Source organism: Eschrichtius robustus, chromosome 13, assembly GCF_028021215.1.
Source record: "Eschrichtius robustus isolate mEscRob2 chromosome 13, mEscRob2.pri, whole genome shotgun sequence".
Taxonomy (NCBI): Eukaryota; Metazoa; Chordata; class Mammalia; order Artiodactyla; family Eschrichtiidae; genus Eschrichtius; species Eschrichtius robustus.
Window position 1 is genome coordinate 101,110,306 of NC_090836.1, and position 21,287 is coordinate 101,131,592.

Here is a 21,287-nt window from a genome sequence, read left to right on the forward strand (position 1 = left end):
CAGCACCCCTGTTGCCATCAGCCCCTGAGGCGGCCCCACCCACGGATCTCTCTGGCTACTTCCGAGGCCCTGCCTGTACCTTCACGTCCCAGGACCCTCCACAGAGGTCACGTAAGGCAAGCCCTGCCACGACTTGACTGTCCGGTTCAAACCTTTTGGGATTTTGTGGCAAGATCTATCTGTACTCACTCACTTATTCTTTCACCAAAAATTACTCAGCACTGACACATGCAATCACTGCACTAAATACGGTGGGAACCGACTTCAGGTGCTGCCCCTACCTCTCAGAGACGCCACTGTCCAGCGGCCTCTTCTCCTGGAACACCGCCTGCCGGGGCTGCAGGCCCATCTCTTTGCTGCTGATTCCCTCCACGTCACAGCTCCAAGTCCCCCCACACCCTACAAACCCCCGTCTCCAAAGGCTGTGAGGTATCTCCCCTTGGATGTCAAAACAAGCAAGGCCGAAATCAAACTCCTGGCCCCCGCTGGACCCAGCTCGTCCTCCTGGTCCTTCCCAGCTCAAGAAGTGGCAGCGCCTTCTTTCTGTTGCTCAGACCACAAACCTTGGGAGCGTCCCTGGGTCCTCCCTTTGCCTCACACCCCGCATCCAACCTGCCCACACAGCCATGGGTTCAGAGCTTCACTTCTCCCACTTCCACTGCCTCCACCCGGACCCAAGGCTCCTGGGCTTCCCGGCTCCCACCCTCGCCCAGCCCCCCATTCTCACAGCAGCCAGTGATACCCGCACGGCTCAAGCCAGTGCACGCTGCTCCTCTGCTCAACCCACGGCACTCGGGGTCCAATCCTCAATCCTGACCGTGGCCCCAGCCCCCTACCCCTCTGCCCTCATCTCCTCCCCGCTCACCCTTGCTGGTTTTTTTTTTTTTGGGGGGGTGTTTGTCAAATAACCCTTTATTGAATTATTTTCCTTTGCAGTTCTTAACTAGCTGACATTCCACTGCACCACTGTGGATGTCACCTATGATGTCGTGAGGGTGGTGGCCATCAACACTGCAGCCCAGACTGGGCAGTCCCCAGGATCTCTTTAATGGTTCCAGAGAGTTCTCTAGCTAAAGATCGATGTCACATCTGTTGGGCGATGTTGACAATCACATCAAAAATGATGTTTCCGCTGTGCTTAATGTTTTTCTGCTTCCTTCTGTCTCTTGGCAGTTCCTTGAGGGCTTTGATGATCAGGGCAGAGGCAGAAGGTACCACCTCAGTCTGGGCCTGTATGTTCTGAATGGTCGGTTTCACTGTAATCCTCAGACCCTTCCAATCACCAGTTGCCGTGGTGATGTCATCACCAACCTTTTTTGGAGACAGACCCAGGGGGCCGATCTTGGGGGCCAGGGCAGATGTGGCACCGACTTCCCCACTGGTGCACCTCAGGTACACGACTTTGATCTTGTTGGGGTCGAACTTAGGCAGCATGGTGGAGGCGGCTGGTGTCAGATGAACCCAGATTCGGGACGACCGAAGAAAGTTGCACCTTGGCCTCCTCCAAGCCGAGAGCCGAAAGCTACTTGCTGTTGTTGGAACATGCCAAGCCTGCCTCCGGCACCCCAGGGATTCTCCACCAGACCTGCTGGGCCTTTGGTCTCTGCCCGAATGCCACCTCTCCAGGGAGGCATTTCCTATCCCCTCTGTACAAGGGCACCACCCTGATGGGTCTCTGGCCTCTCACCCTGCTTTATTTTTCTTCACAGCACGTTTCACCACCTGACACTCTGGAGATTCGCGTGCCCACTGTCTGCTCCACCTCTAAAGGTAAACGTGATTATCTGGGCTCTGATCTGTTCCTCGTGACAGCTCCAGCCCAGGGAGCAGTGCTTAAGAAACATCCGTGGCGTGAGGTTGGGTATGAATGATGCAGCAAATATTTCCGGGGTACCTATGATGCACCAAGCACCCTGCTAGGTACAGGGATGTACTGATAACTGGCCCCTGACATCAAGGTTCTCAGTCCAGTAGGGAAGAAAGATGTGTAAGCAAATTACAGCAAGTCAGCGTGATAAATGCAGCAAAAGGCGGGGGGAGAAGTGCTCTGACGCAGCCCTAATTGCTGGACTACAGGGACAATCTAGATGCCATGGAAACCCATATTTATAATCTTCACAAATTTAAAAAATTTACTCATTTCCTGAATCTCAGTCTTTGACTTCCCAGCATGAAGACTCCTAATTTTATTGGAGCCAATACATGTTGGAGTGAAAGAGATATTATTTCAATTCCTGGCTACGACATTTACTAGGTATGTGGCTTCGGGGAAGTCTCTCCCCATCTCTGACCCTCCGTTTCTTCATCTATAAAATGGGAACGCTAGCGCCTACCTGATAGGGTAGTTGTGGGGACTGAAGCAACTGAGGCCATGTAGGTTCACTGCCTGGCATGTAAAGTGAATTCTCTTATGCATTCAACAAACACCTATTTGCATGGCACGCACCGTGGTAGCCAGTTGTGTTATCGGGCCTTGACGTCTCATGGAATTACAAGTCCCCGCACTCTGCATGCCGGAAGGTGAGTGGGCAGCAGCAGACCTCCCAGCAGGTCTGAAGGGCCGGAGGCAGGCCCAGCGCTTCGGTAGGAGTTGGCTGGTCACAGGGAGAGGAGTGACAATCCAGGCAGAGGCGCGGGATGTGCAAGGCCAGGAAGGGGAGGCAGCGTGCTGGCCGGAGTGTGACGGGAGGAGGAGGGGGGTCGAGAGGGGCCAGAGAGGGGCTGCAGACCAGCCAGGCAGGACCCGGGCCCATCCTAAGAGAAAGGGGACACTCTGACCAGAGCTGCGTGTTGGGATCACCCTGCGAGGTCGGGTGTCCAGGACAGATTGTGAAGCGAAACATGCAGCGGCAGAAGGGTACGTATAGAAGACCCTATTTGTGTGGGGTTTTGATCCTGCTTGTTTTTTAAAATATACGTGACTTCACAGACATGCGCCTGAACCTGCACGGACGCTGTCTAGGGGGTGAGGTTGAAGGTGAACCCACAAGGGCCACAGGAACCTGTCCCCAGGTCATGTCCCCAGGTCACCCAGGGGGTCTCTGTGCCTGCTTTCCTCACCATAGTCAGGGAGGGGGGACGCCCCTCGTTTGGTCACAATGAATTATTTCCTTCGACTGTTCGTGGTCTTTGGCCTGGGCTATGAGGGTGAGGCTGCCTTACTCAACTGTGCTGTTGTCCGTAAACCTAACCGTGCTGAGATGGGCTCATCTGGCTACAAAATCACTGGGCAAACAACAGCAGCAGCAGGATTAATAGCATTTTCAACTAGTACAAAATAGTTTTTTCATTAGTGATGGAGAGAGATATTCAAGAATTTCTCATGAATAGGAACTCAATAAAGGAAATAAAGTGACTGTACCTTCCCACTCAACAATCAAGACACATTCTTTGGGACTTCCCTGGTGGCGCAGTGGTTAAGAATCCGCCTGCCAATGCAGGGGACACAGGTTTTATCTCTGCTCTGGGAAGATCCCGCGTGCCGCGGAGCAATTAAGCCTGTGCACCTCAACTACTGAGCCTGTGCTCTAGAGCCCGTGAGCCACAACTACTGAAGCCTGCGCACCTAGAGCCCGTGCTCCGCAACAAGAGAAGCCACCGCAATGAGAAGCCCACGCACCGCAACGAAGAGTAGCCCCCGCTCGCCGCAACTAGAGAAAGCCCGCGTGCAGCAACGAAGACCCAATGCAGCCAAACATAATAAATAAATAAAATAAATAAATTTATTTTTTAAAAAAGACACACTCTTTGTCCCGTTTACATATACGTGTGAGGGCAGCGAGCAGCCCCCCCGGGAACCCGGATATAACCAGCACCCGAGTCTGTATCACGCAAACCCTGGCAATTAGGGGTTCACGTCTTTGTCTTATCTACTAGGTTATAAGTTCTTTGCAGGATGGGTGGGTGTTGGTGAACGTTTTTAGTTAACTATTTAAAATAAAGACCATCTTAGGAAATATGGGACATCTGTGAGCTGTAACCAAGCTACACTGATAACAAACGTAGGAAGACGTGGTGCCAGCAGGGAGCTTGGCTTCCCCGTGTCCCCACTGGGAAAGGTGAGCGGGAGGAGACAGGCGGGGAGGGGGCCAGAACAAGGGGCCTGCGTTGCCGCGGGTGAGGCAGCAGGACAAAGGCAGCCGCGGGCGATGGCCACCCGGCCCTGCTAGCCAGCACAGAGGGGCTGTTTGCCCCCGTGCCTCTGCTTCCCCTTCCGCCCTCCCTCCCGCCAGGCTCTCCGCCCCGTAAATGACCCCCGCCTGCTCCGTGTTCTTCTCAGCTGGGCATCACATTGGACGAAATAATGAGGACTAACCCTTCTCCCTGTCTGCTTACGGTGACCATATGTTTTCAAACCAAGAATTAGGACGCACGGTCTGATGTCTGGACCGAATAGTCAAAGTCAGAACCATGCCGCAAATCCGAGCTAGACAGTCATCATAAGTATATGTTTTAAAATGGGAGCTCAGTAATAACCAGAATGAATCTTGAATTGGCAATCCACGCGGGGAAGATGTTTCAAGCACAGCAAACTCTGGAAGCCCTGCCCCTGGGGGCTGGCTCCACCCACAGGGTGCTCCCCACCTCTCCTCCCCTGGACTCACTGGATTTCCACCTACTGAGGTGTTTGCCCCTGCACACCCTGGGGTCTCCACGCCCTGGCGAGGACACATTCTAACTCCCTCGTGCCCTCTGCCCTGTTTTGTAGCTAATGTGGTCAATTTATCAATCTTCCTTCCCACTTTAACGACCCTCTTTTACTTCTCAACACAAAAACATTTGAGGTCACTCCTGCCTCTGTTTTTTTTGTTTGTTTGTTTTTTTGTTTTTTCACAGGTGCTTGACAAATATCATTGAAGGAGCCTCAGTTGGCACTTTCAGCTCTGATATCTTGGGCAAGCCACCTATTCTTTTTTTTTTTTTTTTACTTTATTTATTTATTTTATTTATTTATTTATGACTGTGTTGGGTCTCTTAGTTTTCGTGTGAGGGCTTTCTCTAGTTGCGGCAAGTGGGGTCCACTCTTCATCGCGGTGCGGGGGCCACTCTTCATCGCGGTGCGCGGGCCTCTCACCATCGCGGCCCCTCCCGCTGCGGGGCACAGGCTCCAGATGCGCAGGCTCAGCAGCTGTGGCTCACGGGCCCAGCCGCTCCGCGGCATGTGGGATCCTCCCAGACCAGGGCTCGAACCCGTGTCCCCTGCATTAGCAGGCAGATTCTCAACCACTGCGCCACCAGGGAAGCCCCTGCCTCTGTGTCTGAATGGCTGCTATTTCTCCTGTCTTACCCATTACAGCTTCTGCATGCAAACCACGCCTCAGTCACGCAGACCCGGGAGCTTTTCCCTAAAGCCCATGACCTGTCTGCCACCCGCCTTAAGCAAGCCCACCCTTCTATTTTTCACTCCCTTCTTTTTCTGGCCAGCACATGCTGAGGGTTTAAGATTTGGTTCAGGGGTCACCTCCTCCAGGAAGCCCTCCTTAATGGTTTTTTTCCCCTGTGCTCCCATAGCACAGTACCGGTCCCTCTACGGCAGCCAATCATGATGTGTCGAATTGTCTGTTGACCATCTGTGTCTTGGGCTGGACTGAGCTCCCTGAGCAGGGCTCCCATATTTCAGCCCCAGCTTTTAGCAGAGAGTCCAGCTTATGACATGTAAGTGCACAATGCTTGTTTGGTGAGTGCAGGAGTGGAGTGGACGGGATGCCTGAAAGCATCCTGAATTCGCTGTAACTCGGGTTGTCATGCCCCTTCCCACCCCTCCCTGTCTTGTGAGGAGGGTCTCCTTACTTCTCCAAGGCCTGTGAGGGGCAGAAGGCAGACCCAGCAAAGTGTCAGCAGGGAAGGGCCTGGGGAGGGGAGGGGATCGCGGAGTTAAGCCCTGTCCGGGGAAGGGGAGAAAAGGCAAGCCCGAGTCTGCGGACGGAGCGCTCTGTGTCCCGATGAGCAGGACGTGCTGGGGCCGCAGGGCTCACACCCGCTGCAGCTGAGTGGCTGTGAGCAAGGAGAGGGCGGGAGGGGTGTCCGGAGAAGCCAAACAGCGGAGAGGTCATGATTTACCCGGAAGGATTCCTTCAGTCTCCGGGGGAACTGTCTCAGGCACTCTTCAGCAGTTATAAAGGAGCCGTCCAAGTTCCCTTTGGAAAGAACTGGAGTCTGAGATGAACTCACTTCTGGCCCGTTCATCTGAGGATCTGAAACAACGACATAAATCAGGGGACTTCCCTTAGTGGCGAGCACGGCTCTTTATTTCTATCTCAACACTTGACTTCTTCGGTCCCCAGGCCTGTTAGAACACTATACAGTACTACGACCCTGCAGACTGAACCTAGCATGAACTCTGTTATGATCTTAGACATGTCCCCGTCCCCACGAGAAGAACTTGTTCTCCAGACCACCAGGGCCACGCTCTTGCCCAGCACGTTTCCTGTCTGGCTCCTCTGTCCGTCCTCCAGGGCAGGGACCACATCTTGCCCACCTCTCCATTCCCAGAGGCAGAGAATGAGGATTCCTGCCTGTTCTGTTTCCTAGAATCAGGTCCTACACACAGGAAAGTGTAATTCAGTCATGAGGCAGGTCCTGACCTCCTCTGTGCTAGAGGTCTCCGGACAAGTCCTGGTCTTTTCAACAACCCTAAGAGGTACAGTCTCTTCTCGAGCCCAGTTTACACACAAGGAAACCTATTCTTATGCCCATTCTCCAGATGAGGAGATGGAGGCTCAACTTCCCCAAGGTCACAGGGCTCACAGACATCACAGCTAACCCAGGCCCGTCGGATTCCAGAGCCCAGCTGGTTGATTACTGCATTAGGCCCTCTCTCTCCCCTAAAACGGAGGAAGGAGGTGTAATCTCCACTTAAAAACCAACCCATTTCCATCAGGTTGTGACACTTTTGAGTGTGGCCTTGTCTAAAGCCAGGCTACAACCTGGGACTTGGTTTTGGACGTGAATCTCTGCACATGTCGCACCCACAGCCCCCCTGCCCCCCACGTGGTCTGCAGGACGGGCAGTGGGCAGGGTGTCTGGAGCTTGTGGGCATCCTTGAGTCCAGCCCTGAACCTGGCCTCTGCCTTACCCACACCTGGGCCTGGAGTGGCCTCCCCGGGCTTCGCTACGCCTGGCAGATAACACCCCACCCCCTGCTGCTTGATCCCCTCTGCCGTGTCCACCCCCAACCCCCCAACGGCCTGGAGCTGCCATCTTCCCCCACCCTCAGCATCTGGCCATATGTTGGGGGGACGGATGGAGGGCAGAGAGGGGGGAGGAGGGCAGGGAGGAAGCTGCTGAGTGTGGTAGTCGCTCTGTGACAGGCTCACCGCCCTGGGACCTCAAGCAAGTGGCCCCTCACCCTGGGCCCCGATTTCCTCACCTCAGCGATGGATGCCCCCGGGCACTGGAAGCACTCACTAAAATAAATGGGGGGGGGGTCCTCTCCCTGCTTTTTATTGTCCTTCAAAAAAGTCAAAACACGTAGCCAAAGGAAGTGTCAAACTCCTAAAATTCCATGGCTTCCATGTTGTCTTTTTGGGGGGTGTGGGACCTCTCTCCCTTAGGATCGGCAAATGAAATCGGGGGGGTGGTGTTGGATGGGTGAGGAGTCCCAGCGGCCAGCTTCTCTAGCGAGGCCCGCCACACCGCCCGGTCATCTCCCAGGCCAACCCTGGGGAAGACGGCAAAATGCAAATCGGGCTCCGGGTTCTGCCCCATCCAGCCTGCAGTGCTTTATATATCCATGGAATCATGCATATATATGCATGATTTCTGCAGCTTTTCCAGAGGGCTTATTTGTCTACCTAAACTTCAGTAAGAGTGGAGACAAGGGAGGGGGGAGATGACAGAGCCAAGAAGCGGGAGGCAGGGTGCTGGTCATCCGTCTGCCTGGCGTGCGGCTGGGAGAGCAGATTAAAGACCAGGTGGCGAACGGGAGGCCCCGCCTCTGGCCCGGACTCCACGGTGCCCAGCAAATTTCCTGACAACCATGTGGGTCCGGGGCGGGGGGCCGGAGGGGAGGGACGGTGGCCAGGCGATCTTGGGCAAGTCACTGAATCTTCTAGCATCTCTGTTCCCTTATCTGCAAAAAGGGAGGAAGAACATTTGCCTTGCTGGCGCATGCGTGTCACTAATTACAGATAACCAGCATCTGTTTTTAGGAGGAAAACCTTAAAGGACATGAGGTGTGATTGGAGGAGCATAGGCTTGGGAGTAAATTTTAGAAACCATTTGGGCTCTTACTATCTGTAGAAGGCTCTGTCCGACAAAATTCTGCACTCACGGTGCGGCTGAGCGAAAAAAAAAGGCCAAAACACAAAGATAAAGTTTAAAAAAAATGTCTGTTTCAGTCTTAGGACACACACACCGTTTCAACATCTTAGCTCACACTACTTCAACCCCAGCAGCCTAGCGGCACTACTTGGAAAGACCGGCAGGGCCACGGGTGGGAGACAGGTTTGCACTTGGCCATGAGCTACCTTCAAATCCTGCTGCGAAATCAAGATAACTCATCCCTTCTTTCTTGTATCCTAATTTTGCAGTCAGCAGAGCGTACTGATCGTCATCCATCGGCATTCCGTTATCTTCCAGGACCTGACAAGGAAGGCAAGCGACGGGAGGGGCCGTTAGGTGGTCCCGGGGTCCCTGCCGGCCGAGCCCCTCCAGCCCCGCGGCAGGCTCACCACCATGGCCCCTGCACTCCAGCCTGTGACTGTTACTTGTCTGCCTCCACCCAAGGCCGCCCTGCGGGCGAGGCCCAGTGTCCTGGGGCTGGGGCCCAGTGCCAGGCTTGTTTGTTGAGTGAATGAGTGAACAGAGAGACAGGCGGGCGGCCGGCCTGGCTTTTCGGCACGGCAGGCATTCGGGGCTGCAAGCATCGCTGCAGGCCTTTTCCCCGGCCATGCCGTCCAGGTCTCCAGATTCACGTCTGCTGTGACAGCAGTGGTTTTCAGGGCTCATAAGTGAGATTTATATTCACATATATCCTAGGAAACATGAACAAGATAAAGCAAGGCAGTTTGAGGAGGGAAAACTAGAATTCTGATCGAAGTCTCATGATGGTCCAGAGTTTAAACTGTAAGTTACTATGTTTTTTTGCAGGGGGATCCATGGACTCCCCTTTTTTCCTCTCCTGGTGTGATCCACTCACTGAAAGTTATCCGTGATCCCTTCATTCCAGTGCACATAACCTTCTTTTTACCAACGGTTTCTACTTTGTGTGAATAGAAAATTCACACCCCTGGTGGGCAGGGGGTGGGAAGCAACTGAGAAAACACACTTCCCTGCATTGCAAACTGAAGCAGAATCATCTAGATGACTCTTCCCAGGAGACGACGCCTTCCTAGGAGAAACTGATCAGGTGGGCTGTTCGAAGGGCACATGACGCTGGCATCCCTTTGCCAATAGCCAGTTAGTCAACAACCTGGACAGAGCTGCCTGCCTGGAGGTGAACCTCCCAGAAGGGATGCTGAGGGACAGAAGACAGCACCCCTGCTGTTCTCACGGTATTCACGATTTAAATGAGAAAACATGGCTTTCCTTCCAGAAAAGGATATTGAATCACAATTCAAAATGTGTCCATGCATCTACGGGCCAAAGACACCCAGGATGACTGGACTCTCCCAGGACAGATGCAGGAAAGCTGTGTGGGAGAGCCACGTCTGGAGATGGGTTATAAGAAAGGCTGTGCCTGAATGTTGGGGAACACACAGATCAGCCATTAACACGGGGATGATCAGGGGCTGTGATGGCACAGGAAGCCAGAGTAAGTTAGATGGCAGAGGAATAGCGGGGTTAGCACCACACTGACGGCATTCTGTGGAGGAAGCTGAATAGGGGAAAGGGAGCAGGAGAATGGAATGAGATAGTACCCATCATCACCACCACCACCATCATCACCACCATCATCACCATCATCATCATCATCACCACCATCACCACCACCATCATCACTATCACCACCATCACCATCACCATCATCATCATCATCACCACCTTCATCATCATCAACATCATCATCATCACCACCATCACCATCATCATCACCATCATCATGATCATCATCATCACCACCATCACCATCACCATCATCACCATCCCATCATCATCACTATCACCACCATCACCATCATCATCACCGTCATCATCATCATCATCACCACCTTCATCATCATCAACATCATCATCATCACCATCATTACCATCATCATCATCATCATCATGTAGCGGTGCTTATGCCTATTACATGCCAGACATTGTGCTGAGATCTTTACGGGTGTTAACGTCTCATTTAATCCTTGTCATAAGCCATGAGAAAAGCACTCTTACTAACTCCATTTTAAAGACGTGGAAACTGAGGCTATGAGAGCTGCCCCAGTCACATGATTAGAAAGTGACAGACCTGGGGTTCAAACCCAGTTCCTCTTAACCCCTATGATGAACTCCACTGTTGGAATAAGGTCACTGAGGCCCAGACAAAGAACAGGGCAGGTGGAAATGGGTAGGAGACGACAGTAGGAAGTGGGGGAAGTGCTCTTCCATGCAGCGCTGGCACTCTCACGTGTATCCGAACAGGCCACACAGGCAAAGGCTAATCTGGGTCTCGACAGAACACCTTGAGATGCCCTCGGGACACCAGAGAGTGGGAGGCCTCTAAGAAGTGGCAATGAGGCCACCTCCCACTTTCCCCTATGCCCCGGGAGCAGAGGAGAAACTCCCGGGGAGCTGTCAGGAGTCAGTTTCTCCTCTGCTCCCTGGGGTCTGACAGGTGGAGCCTTGTGCCCCGGCCTCCGCACACTAGGTCTGCAGAATATAACCCTACTTAGCAGCAACAGGGTACCCAGAGCAGCAGTGCAGCCATCAGCCCCTGCTTCGGTGCCGCCGTCTCTGGCATGTGTGCTAGGACCAGGGAGCTGGCACCCCTGGCCATCTATGTCAGTAATGAGCTGAATGTGACAGCAGCTCGCTGTGTCTGTGCCCGCCCAGTCGGTCGGGCACTGGCCTTGGCTTGGCTTGTATGTGTGGTGAAGTAAACAGGCTGCAGGACACGCTTGGTGCGGGATTGGAAGCAGAGCGAAAGGGAGGGCAATGCAGGTGCTGCGGTGTTGCCGGGGGCTCGGTGGCGGTGCGGAGCAGCGCTGGATTCCAAGGCTGCCCCAGGGGCCCACCTGGGGACCTGGGCAGGAGTGCGTGACTGGGCATTCTGGAGGCTCTGCGCCATCTGCAAACACACCCCACCCGTCCCGCTCTGTGCAGGAGCCTGTCCCAGCTCGGGATGGAGCAAAAGCCTTTAGACAGACTGCCGTGGCCCACGCACAGGCACCCAAGCAGCAGTGGGGCTCTGAAACGGATAGATTGGTGGCTTTCTTTGAAAAATTACTTTATATTTTGAAAACAATTATACATGAATTATTCATTGCAAATTCCTCCTGCTCAGTCCTTTCATAAAAACATATGTAATAAATAGTAAGAAAATGTCTGTAGGCAAATGTTTCATAGCCTGGAGGGAGGGTTGAGAAGCACTGGGGAGGCTGGGCATGCCTTAGGCAGCCTGTCCGGAGGTTGCAGGCGTGCCATCCCCTGTGGGCACAGAGCACCACCAAGGATACAATGCCCAGGAGCACAGTCCCCAGAGAGACACTAAGCACGTCACAAACGTCAGTGTGCCTCCTGCCCCTACCTCGCACCACTCATTCCTAGGATGAAAAGGGCAGCAAATCAACTACATTTATCACCACCCTTGGAGGCAATTTACAATACAGTGTAAGGCGAAACTGCAACATTTATAAAACAGATTTTCAAGTGTTTAACCACTCAAGTTTTGTCCTTTGGTCTTTTCTAGGAGGCATTTCCCTAAGAAAGTTCCTCAAAGAATAACAAACTGTGACCTGGCATATTCTGATTCACCAAATTGTCACTTCCACCATTCCCGGGACATCACTTAGATCGTAGACTGATTCTTCCACATTAGGCCACACCATTTCATGGAGTTGTTGCTGGGCTCTCTCGGTGAAGGCAGGTGCTCCCGGGTAGCTGCCCCGTAACTGGAAGTTGACTGAGTGATTCAGTCTTTCCAAGTCCAGCTCCTGCAAAGCATCTCGTGCTTTGGGGCTACATCCACCAGTCTCTATGTGAGTAATACTTGTTTGCTATGCCTCTGGCATCATTTTTGTGGTGGTTGATCTAGGGAGTATAACACACACCCTTCACTTTTAACAGTCTATTTAGTAATATTGAACCACGTCACCTGAAATGTAGGAACCTTGCAACCATGTAGATTCGTACCCTGCCCCTGTCCTTTAAGGACAAAATTGTAGGTTTTTTAACATCTACATATATCCTAAACCCCATAAGACAATGTTAAAATGGTCGCTTTGAGCACTCACATGCACTTTTTAAAATTAATTAATTAATTTAATTAATTAATTTTTGGCTGCATTGGGTCTTCGTTGCTGCACGCGGGCTCTCTCTAGTTGTGGCGAGCGGGGACTACTCTTTGTTGCGGTGCACGGGCTTCTCATTGTGATGGCTTCTCTTGTTGTGGAGTACGGGCTCTAGGCGCACGGGCTTCAGTAGTTGCAGCACGTGGGCTCAGTAGTTGTGGGTCACAGGTTCTAGAGCACAGGCTCAGTAGTCGTGGCACATGGGCTTAGTTGCTCCACAGCATGTGGGATCTTCCCGGACCAGGGCTCAAACCCGTGTCCCCTGCATTGGCAGGTGGACTCGTAACCACTGCGCCACGAGGGAAGCCCTCAAATGCATTTTAATTAAGAAAAAAATAACCTTTTATATTTAATTGGATATTTACCATTTCCAATGTTCTTTATTCCTTCAGGATCATCTGAGTCTCCATCTAGTATCAAATTCCTTCCCTTCCTTTAGCATATCTTATAGTGAAGATCTGTTTGCAAGGACTTATCTTTGTTTTTTTTTTAATCTGAAAACATCTCTATTTTACCTTTATTCTTAAAGGAGACTTTTGCTGGATGTGAGGGGTTTTTGTTTGTTTTTGTTTCTGCTTTCCTTTCAGGATGGTAAAGTTTCTGTCCCACTGTCCTCTGGCCTCCATCGTCTCTGATAAGGTGATGGTAATTCAAATCATTGTTCCCCTTTTAATGTGTCATTTTTCACATGCTACTTTAAGATTTCTCTCTTTGATTTTGGTTTTCAGTTTATCTATGATTTTTCTTTGTATTTATCCTACTGGGGGTTTTCTGCGTTTCTCAAATTTATACATGTAAAGCTTTCACCAAAAATTGGGAAATTTCAGCCATTATTTCTTCACATATGTCTTCTTCCCTAGTCTTCCTTTCCTTCTGTGACTCCAATTATACCTATGCTTGACCTTTGATGTTGTTCCACATGTCCCTGAGGCAACTGTTCTATTGTTTTTTTTCACCTTTTCCTTTCTCTTCTTCAGTTTGTGTAACTTCTGTTGATCTATCTTCAAGCTCACTGACTCTTCCTTTTGTCATCTCCGTTCTGTGGTTCAGCCCTTCTGGTGAATTTTTATTTAGGATATTCTTTTTTTCTTCAGTTCTAGAATTTCCATTTGGTTTTTTTCAAAAATTCTATTTCTCTGCTGAGATTTCCTATATTATCATTCATTATGAGTATACTTTCCTTTGCATCACTGAGCATAGTTATAACAGTTACTTTAAAGACTTCGAGTGCTAATTCTAACATCTGGATCATCTCAGAGCCTTTTCTCTTGAGAAAGGTCACGTTTTCCTATTTCTCCATATGCTGATAAATTTGGATAGTATCTTGGACGTTATGAATGTTATGGTGTGGAGATTCTGGATTCTGTTAAATTTTGTTTATTTGTTTGAGTAGACAGTAGACTTGGTTGGATTCTGTCTGCTGGGCAGCAGTTTAAATCTCAGTTTTGTTCTTTTATCCTTAGCCAGGCTCCTTGCAGTCTGCCCCACTCTTGTTTCATTCAGGGTCAGCCAGAGATTTGGGCAGAATTTACAAACAGAATTTGGAGCATCCACTCTCTGGCTCTGTCCTTTACAGAAATCTCCCTTTACTTCCCAATGGCCTTAGTCACTCAGACCTCTCTCTGCTCTCTGGTTCTTCAGGCTGGAAAGACTCCTGGTTTTCTATCAGTGTTTTATCTACCTTACGTGGCACCAACTTTAGCCTTCACTCAGGTGAAAAGCTGAAAAAAATGGGCACATTTCCCCATGCTATTCCCGTTTCCACGGGAACATTCCCCATGCTATTCCCGTTTCCACGGGAACATTCCCCCACGCTACTCCCGTTTCCACGGGAACATTCCCCATGCTACTCCCATTTCCATGGGAATATTCCCCCATGCTATTCCTGTTTCCATGGGAACATTTCCCCATGCTATTCCCACTTCCAAGAGTTGACTCCTCTCTGGAATCTGTTTGCTTAGTTTCATTCTCCACGGCCTTCAGGTACTTGATTATTTATTTACTTATTTATTTACTAACTTGTTTAACATTGCCCAGTGTTTATAGTTGATGTTTCTGGGAAAGTTGGTCTAGCAGGAGCTTATTCAGCCACACAGGAAGCAGAACTCCCTGTAATGCTTGCTTGCATGCTATAGCAAGCACATCCTTAAATCACAGCTATTACCAGCTCAGGGAAAGCCTTCCCAGTCCTTAGAGACAAAAATCTCTTTTGAGCATCCATAGCCCCTCTGCTTGCTTCTATCATAAACAGTCCCTCATATGGGACCTACCACATGGCAAGCACCTGACAAACTGCCAGTGGATAGAGAAATTAGAAGCACTTCTTTTTCACCTCTGTACCCCAAGAGTACCCAGTAGATGCTCAACAAATGCTGAATGAGAAGAAGAGGGGGGATGTCAGTGTAAGGGAACCCTGGACACTCGCCCAACTCCTACGGCATGAGGATGAATCTTGAGTCTGATGTGAGAAAGTCCACACGAGGCAGATAAGCGTGCAAAGTGGTCATCCAGCCCTGGCCTGGAAGTAGTTAGACTATCAAGAATATCGTGAGGCAGGACAAGAAGACATTGTCCTGTGAGACATACAAAAGGAAGCAGGAGGAAAGGGAGTCAGGCTAGGAACTGTGAAGTTGTACTTGTTCTTGAGACCTGACCTACAGATGCTTCACACTTGGGTATTTCACTGCTTTGGTGCTGGGTCAGCCATGATATCTTTATTGTTCTCCCCCTTAATACTATTGTTAGTAACATTCTCTTTTGAAAATGTCAGTCTGCCTCGGTTAAGGGGAACCAAGGAAAAGACTCATGTTTATACATAAGCCAGAGATGTAAAGGACACGACCCAAGGAGAAGGTAGAATTCAGGTGCACAAAATCTGGAGACTGCTTTTTTAGCCATTCCTCCCTACCTGGAGATTCTCTGACCTAAGTTATTTGTGATAAAACCAAAGAGAGTTCTGGGCTTTCTTTTTTTTTTTTTTTTTTTTTTTAATAAATTTATTTATATTTATTTTTGGCTGTGTTGGGTCTTTGTTTCTGTGCGAGGGCTTTCTCTAGTTGCGGCGAGCGGGGGCCACTCTTCATCGCGGTGCGTGGGCCTCTCACTCTCGCGGCCTCTCCCGTTGCGGAGCACAGGCTCCAAACGCGCAGGCTCAGTAGTTGTGGCTCACGGGCTTAGTCGCTCCGCGGCATGTGGGATCTTCCCAGACCAGGGTTCGAACCCGTGTCCCCTGCATTGGCAAGCAGATTCCTAACCAATGCGCCACCAGGGAAGCCCTGGGCTTTCTTTTTAATAAGTAATTTTACTTGTATTTCTTGACATACCCATTCATAGTCAAAATGAAACAGGCAAAAAAAGTCTTCTCTAGAATTTCAGACTTACTCCATCTCCCCACCCTCCATCCCCCATCCCAGTGATTCCTTCTTTTCCAGGTCCTCTCCCAATATTAGCTGCCACAGTCATCCAGAATGTAGAAATAATCAGAGAACTCAATCATCAAGACTATCTGGTCACATGCAAACCTGGTACTAGGGATGAGAGTACCATGGCCGGAAAAGAACACGGAACTCTCAAAACAGATTTGTACTTGAATAGAAAGTTGAAATTCTTTTAGCAAATGCTTCCTAGAATATTCAGACACACACACCTGATCGTCCATGTGGCCCCAGCAAGACAGAGTGTTCAACGTTGATGCAAACCTACATGAGAGGCAAACATGATGCTGTCACCTGCACAGGTCGCAGTGTATTTAGTTTGAGATGGTGTTGCCTGTGATGAGTGCAGTTAAAGTAACGGGATTTCCTTTTTGTTTCTTAAGTGACAGGAGTACTGTGAAGAATGAAATGATAAAGCAGAAGCTAACACACTATTGTAAGGCAATTATACTTCAATAAAGATGTTTAAAAATAAAAAATTAAAAAAAAAAAAAAGAATGAAATGGATGTTCAAAGGAGCTGGAGCATCTTAGATAAGAGCCCCTTCCATGAGAACACTGATGGTGGCCGGGGGCAGGGGGGGCACTGTTCCGGAGACAGTGGCTCAGAATTGAGAGTTAAAGCTGGTGAGCATCTCAAGCACAGAGTCCCAGCATTAATGGCCTAATGACAAGGGCCAGAGCTGACTTCAGAGCAGCAAACACAGACTCCTGGAAGTAACAGAAGCTTCGCAAGTGTCTCTGAGAACGAGAACTTGCCTGAAGAGCTACTAGGGGCCAGCGACGGCACGCATTATCTTATTTAAACATTGCAACAACCCCTCAACGGAAATATGACTAAGTCCATCTTACAAATGAGGAGACCAAAGTTTAGGAAGGCTAAATAAACCAACTGTTTGCTAGAAAGACCCAGCTGTAAGCAGCGGAGCAAAGGTTTGAACACGTGTCATCCTGACTCAGCAGGGGGAGAGCCTGGCACATGGGTTGCAACATTTACAGATTCACCTGCAGATGAGGAGCCTGAAGCCCAGAGACACCGGCACCTGCCCCCAAGGACATGCTTGAGCACAGAGATGCTCAAATAACTCCAGTGGGGGGACTGCCAAGGGACGCTTGGTAGCCAGTGACAACAGCCCAGCACTGCTGGCTGAGTCTGGACTCACAGTTGAGGCTCAGACTCTACAAGCCATGGACAGCCACACACTGGGAGGTGAGTCACTCCCCACGCCAACGAGCCGCCCGGCACTCTGCAGAGGACACAGCTCAGACCCCAAGCCTTTGTGGGCCACATGTTTGGAACAGAGCGACAACAGCGACAGAGACTCTGAGTCAGCTATCACATAACGACCATCCAAAATCTGGTGGCCGACAACAAAACAAACATTTATTCTTGCCCTAGCGGATCTGCAGGTCAAGTGCAGTTTGGCTGATGTAAGATGGCTAGATGTTTCTCATTCAGGCTGCAGGTCGGGTTTAGGCCTGTTTCACATGCATTCATTCTGGGGACCAGACTGAAAGGACAGCAGCTGCCCTGGGCAAGCTCTTCTAATAGCCCATCACTGGAGCCCTGGACACTCGCCCAACTGGGCCAAGCCAGACCACACAAGCACATCTAAGGTTGCTGCTCAGGCCACATCTGCCACACTCCGTGTCCAACATCACTGGGTAAGTGAAGCATCCCCTGAGGTGGTGAACAACGGAGAGGGAGGATAATGAAGAGAGAGTGATGGATGGCAGGTGCATGAGCTCTGAAGTCCTTTCCAGCTCTTTGAGTCTATGGGATTCTATATGTTTGGTGGCAATGCTGTGACCTCCAGAAAGATACCATGGTCACGATCCAACCACTCCCCCAAATCTAGAAATGTCTAATCCATAGGCTAGATCTATCCAGTTCCACCCAATCCATGGGTGATGGTGCTGAACCACATTTCCAAAAACAATCTGTCCTCCAACCATACTGCCCAACTCTGGACCTTCAAGACAGACTGATGGTTTGGTAACAAACAGGAAGTTGTAAAACAGTAGGGTTTTTCTTTTCTTTTTTGCTGCAGGCATGATGATGACAATGAAAGCAATGACAGTGATGATTTGGTTTAGTGGGTTTGTTTTTTTTAATATATTATCCCTGTAGAACACAACAAGACTAAAATTGTGTTTAGATGGCTCAGAATGACAAAATGCTGAGCCTAAATGCAACCTTCAGAAACTGTGAAATGAGAATAAAAGGCAAGGTGACCTGACAGCTTTCGGTGTCAAGGGGAGTCCCAGGGGTGACCTGCAAATTCACCAGACATGTCTAACCTTGGAGGCAAATACCCAGAACCTAGTGCACTTTTGCACATGTGTAAAATCTTAGCGTATTCCACGGGCAGATGAACCCAGTACTTCAGTAACGAATTGTGAAGATTGCAGATGAAAGCAGACAAGCCAGGCCTCCTTCAGAGGAGGCTGCTCTCAAGTCCTGGAGTCACACCTGTTGTTCAAAGGGCAGATGGAGACAAACCACGGGCCCAAAGCCAAGCATAAGGTCAAGTGCGGCAGGAGAAGCTGCCACTGGGCAGCCGGCCACCCTCTCCTCTGCGCGTGTCTTTATTTCTCTCTTCTCGATTTCAAAAGCAGATATGTTTTCAATATATAAACTTAATGCAAGTCCAATTATGACCCTAATAATGCATTTGGGGGTAATGCGATAAAGCTTATATGGAAAAATATAAATCTGGCCTGAGAGTAGCCAAGAAAATATAAAAAGGAAGAAAAATAAGGAAAGATCTGTTTTACTAAACTAAAAAAAAAAAATTACATTGATATGGAAAAAGATGTATAGATCAGTGTAACAAAATGGGAATCTTCAGATGTACACCCTACTATAATGAGAATTTCACAAATGACAAAGGGAAAATATAGAAGAGCCCCATCTTACACAGTATACAAAAATTAATCCCATACAGATTAAGCATTCACATTTAAAAAATAAAGCAGTAAAAATTCTTGCAATAAAGGCTAGATTATCTGCAAAATATGAGAGAGACCTGGGTGTGGGGTGAGGGGGTGGGGGGGTAGAAGAATGAAACTTTATTAACCAAGACTTCAAGCCTAGAATTTATTTTTTAAAAAAAAGAAAAGAAAAGAAAAGAGGAAGAAAGGATAGAAGATATTGGGTTGTACAAAACCTTAAAACATTTTAATGGCAAAAGATATAATAAAACAAAAAGTCAAATGATAGACTGTAAAATATACCTGTAGTGCAGAAGACAAAGAGTTAATAAATCATTAGTTAATTCAAGAGATACTGAGGGACACCTATATGCCAGGCACTATTCAAGCTACCAGGAATACAAGAGCGAACAAAACAGCAAAGTCCCTGACCTCTGGTGCCAGGCCCTACTGAAAGGGTTCATGTATTGTACTGAGTTGATTGTGTCTCCCCAAAAGATATGCTGAAGTCTTAATCCAGGTTCCTGTGAATGTGACCTTTCATGAAAACAAGGTCTTTGCAGATGTCATCAAGTTAAGTTGAGGTCATGCTGGATGGGGTGGGGGCACTACATCCAATGACTGGAGTCCTATAAGAAGAGGGGAACCTGGACACAGACACAGGGAGAGGAGAACATCAGGCGAAGACACAGAAGGGAGGGGCCAGAGATCAGAGTGGCGGCAGCTACCAAGCCAAGGAACGCTGCCAAGGATTGCCAGCAACTGCCAGAAGCTGGAACAGGCAAGGAAGAGTCCTCCTCTGCAACCATCGCAGGGAGCAGGACCGCTGACACCTTGACTTCAGGCTCCTGGCCTCCAGAACTGTGAGACAAGAGATCTCTGCTGTTTAAACCACCCTGTTTGTGGGAATTTGTTACAAATTCCTAGGAAATTAGTACACTCAGCTTAATCAGCTCATTTAATCCTTATAACAATCCTATGGTATAGATACTAAAATGATCTCCATTTAGGGATACAGAAACTGAGGCACAGAGAGGTTTGCCCAAGGTCACATAGTTGTTAAGGAACAGAGCTGGGATTTGAACCCTGGCAGCCTGGCTCAGAGTGGGCATTTTAAACCACAGTTCTACAATGCTTCAAAATTGATGCGTTCATTCAAAAAATATTGAACAATTGTTTTGTGCTGGGTCCTGTTTTAGATGCTGGGGACAGGGCTGAGAATAAAAAAGACACAGATAACTGCCCTCGTAGATGTACACCTCAGGGAGGGAGGGAGGGCTGCAGGGAAGCAGTGCCCCCGGGAGAGAACCAGGCTGGAGTTGATGCAAACGGGACAGTGTCAGAGAAGAGCTGTGGCAGCTGGGAGGGGAAAGGCTGAGGTCAGGTTAAGGAATACAGAGCCATATGGGGAGAAAGTCCCCGCAGTGACAACCTAGAAGATGGGGGTAAAGTGGGAGGCCCGGGCTTCTTAGGAAGACAGGGATAAATAACGATACCTAAACTCCTTATAAGTTGACAAGAAGGCAAAGGATGTAAATAGGCAACTTGCAAAAGAACAAATCCTCATGGCAAAAAAACGAAACAAAACATATGTTCACTAGTAGTCAGGGAAATAAATGCAAATTAAATTTAAACTGAGCTATCATTTTAAAACTATCAGACCAGCAAAAATTAAAAAGAGCTATAATGCTATATAACAGGGGTTAGAGAAAAAGATACTCTCACACACAGCTGTTAGAAATATGAAACTCTATAGTTTTTTTTTTTAAAAAGCACACAGACAACATGTGTTAAAATTAAAAAACATATTATCTTAGACCAAGCACCTACTCCTGGGAATCCATTCCATAGAGATGAAAGCATCAGTATGTAGAGATACATAAAGAACAATTGTTTAAAGAGGAAAAATAGAAGAGAAAAAGAAGTGAATGCCCATCAAAAAGGGAAGGGCTGGTATTCAGCATGCAGACCTTTGCTTCTACTGAGAAAAAACAGAAAAGCCAGACAAAATACAGCAAAACATCTGTTTGACATATAGATCGCTGCTGAGACAACCCAGACTCAAAGGGACACAAGTCTGAGCAAAGGGGGACCTCAGAACTCGGAGGAAAAGTAGGTCATGGACCCATTCTGGGAGCAGGGCCAGGGCTCAGGATGGGGGCTGCTGGCCCAGGCAGACAGTCACTACCAGCTGATAAGAGACACAAGTGGAGCTCATGGGACCACAAAGACCAAAATTAGAGACTTGAATGGTCAGGTTCCTGGCGAGAAGGGAAAACAGAGAACCAACCGTGACACTGCCAGTTTTTCCCTGATACTTGCTGAATTCAGAAGCCATGTGGGGCAGAAGACTGAAGAATCAAGGCAGAAGGACCAGAAAAGCTGAAGAGAGTTTTTTTTTTTTTTTTGGTCACCTTTTCGGGTCCTGAGGAAACTAACGTTAGATGGAGTTCAGGACTTCTCAGGGGTGAGGGCTCAGAAAATAACCC

At 49.1% G+C, this 21,287-nt stretch overlaps 1 protein-coding gene and 1 pseudogene across 1 annotated transcript in view; both read right to left on the reverse strand.

The window, feature by feature from the left end:
• Nucleotides 1–21,287, reverse strand: part of EFCAB6 (EF-hand calcium binding domain 6) — a 264,209-nt gene that overhangs the window by 96,024 nt on the left and 146,898 nt on the right. The window contains exons 19-20 of the mRNA XM_068560155.1: nt 8,469–8,583; nt 6,061–6,194 (exon numbers count right to left, since the gene is read on the reverse strand). Of these exons, the coding sequence (XP_068416256.1) occupies nt 6,061–6,194; nt 8,469–8,583 (249 nt within the window). The remainder of the gene's footprint in view (nt 1–6,060; nt 6,195–8,468; nt 8,584–21,287) is intronic.
• LOC137775160 (large ribosomal subunit protein uL11-like) lies at nt 278–1,676 on the reverse strand (annotated as a pseudogene).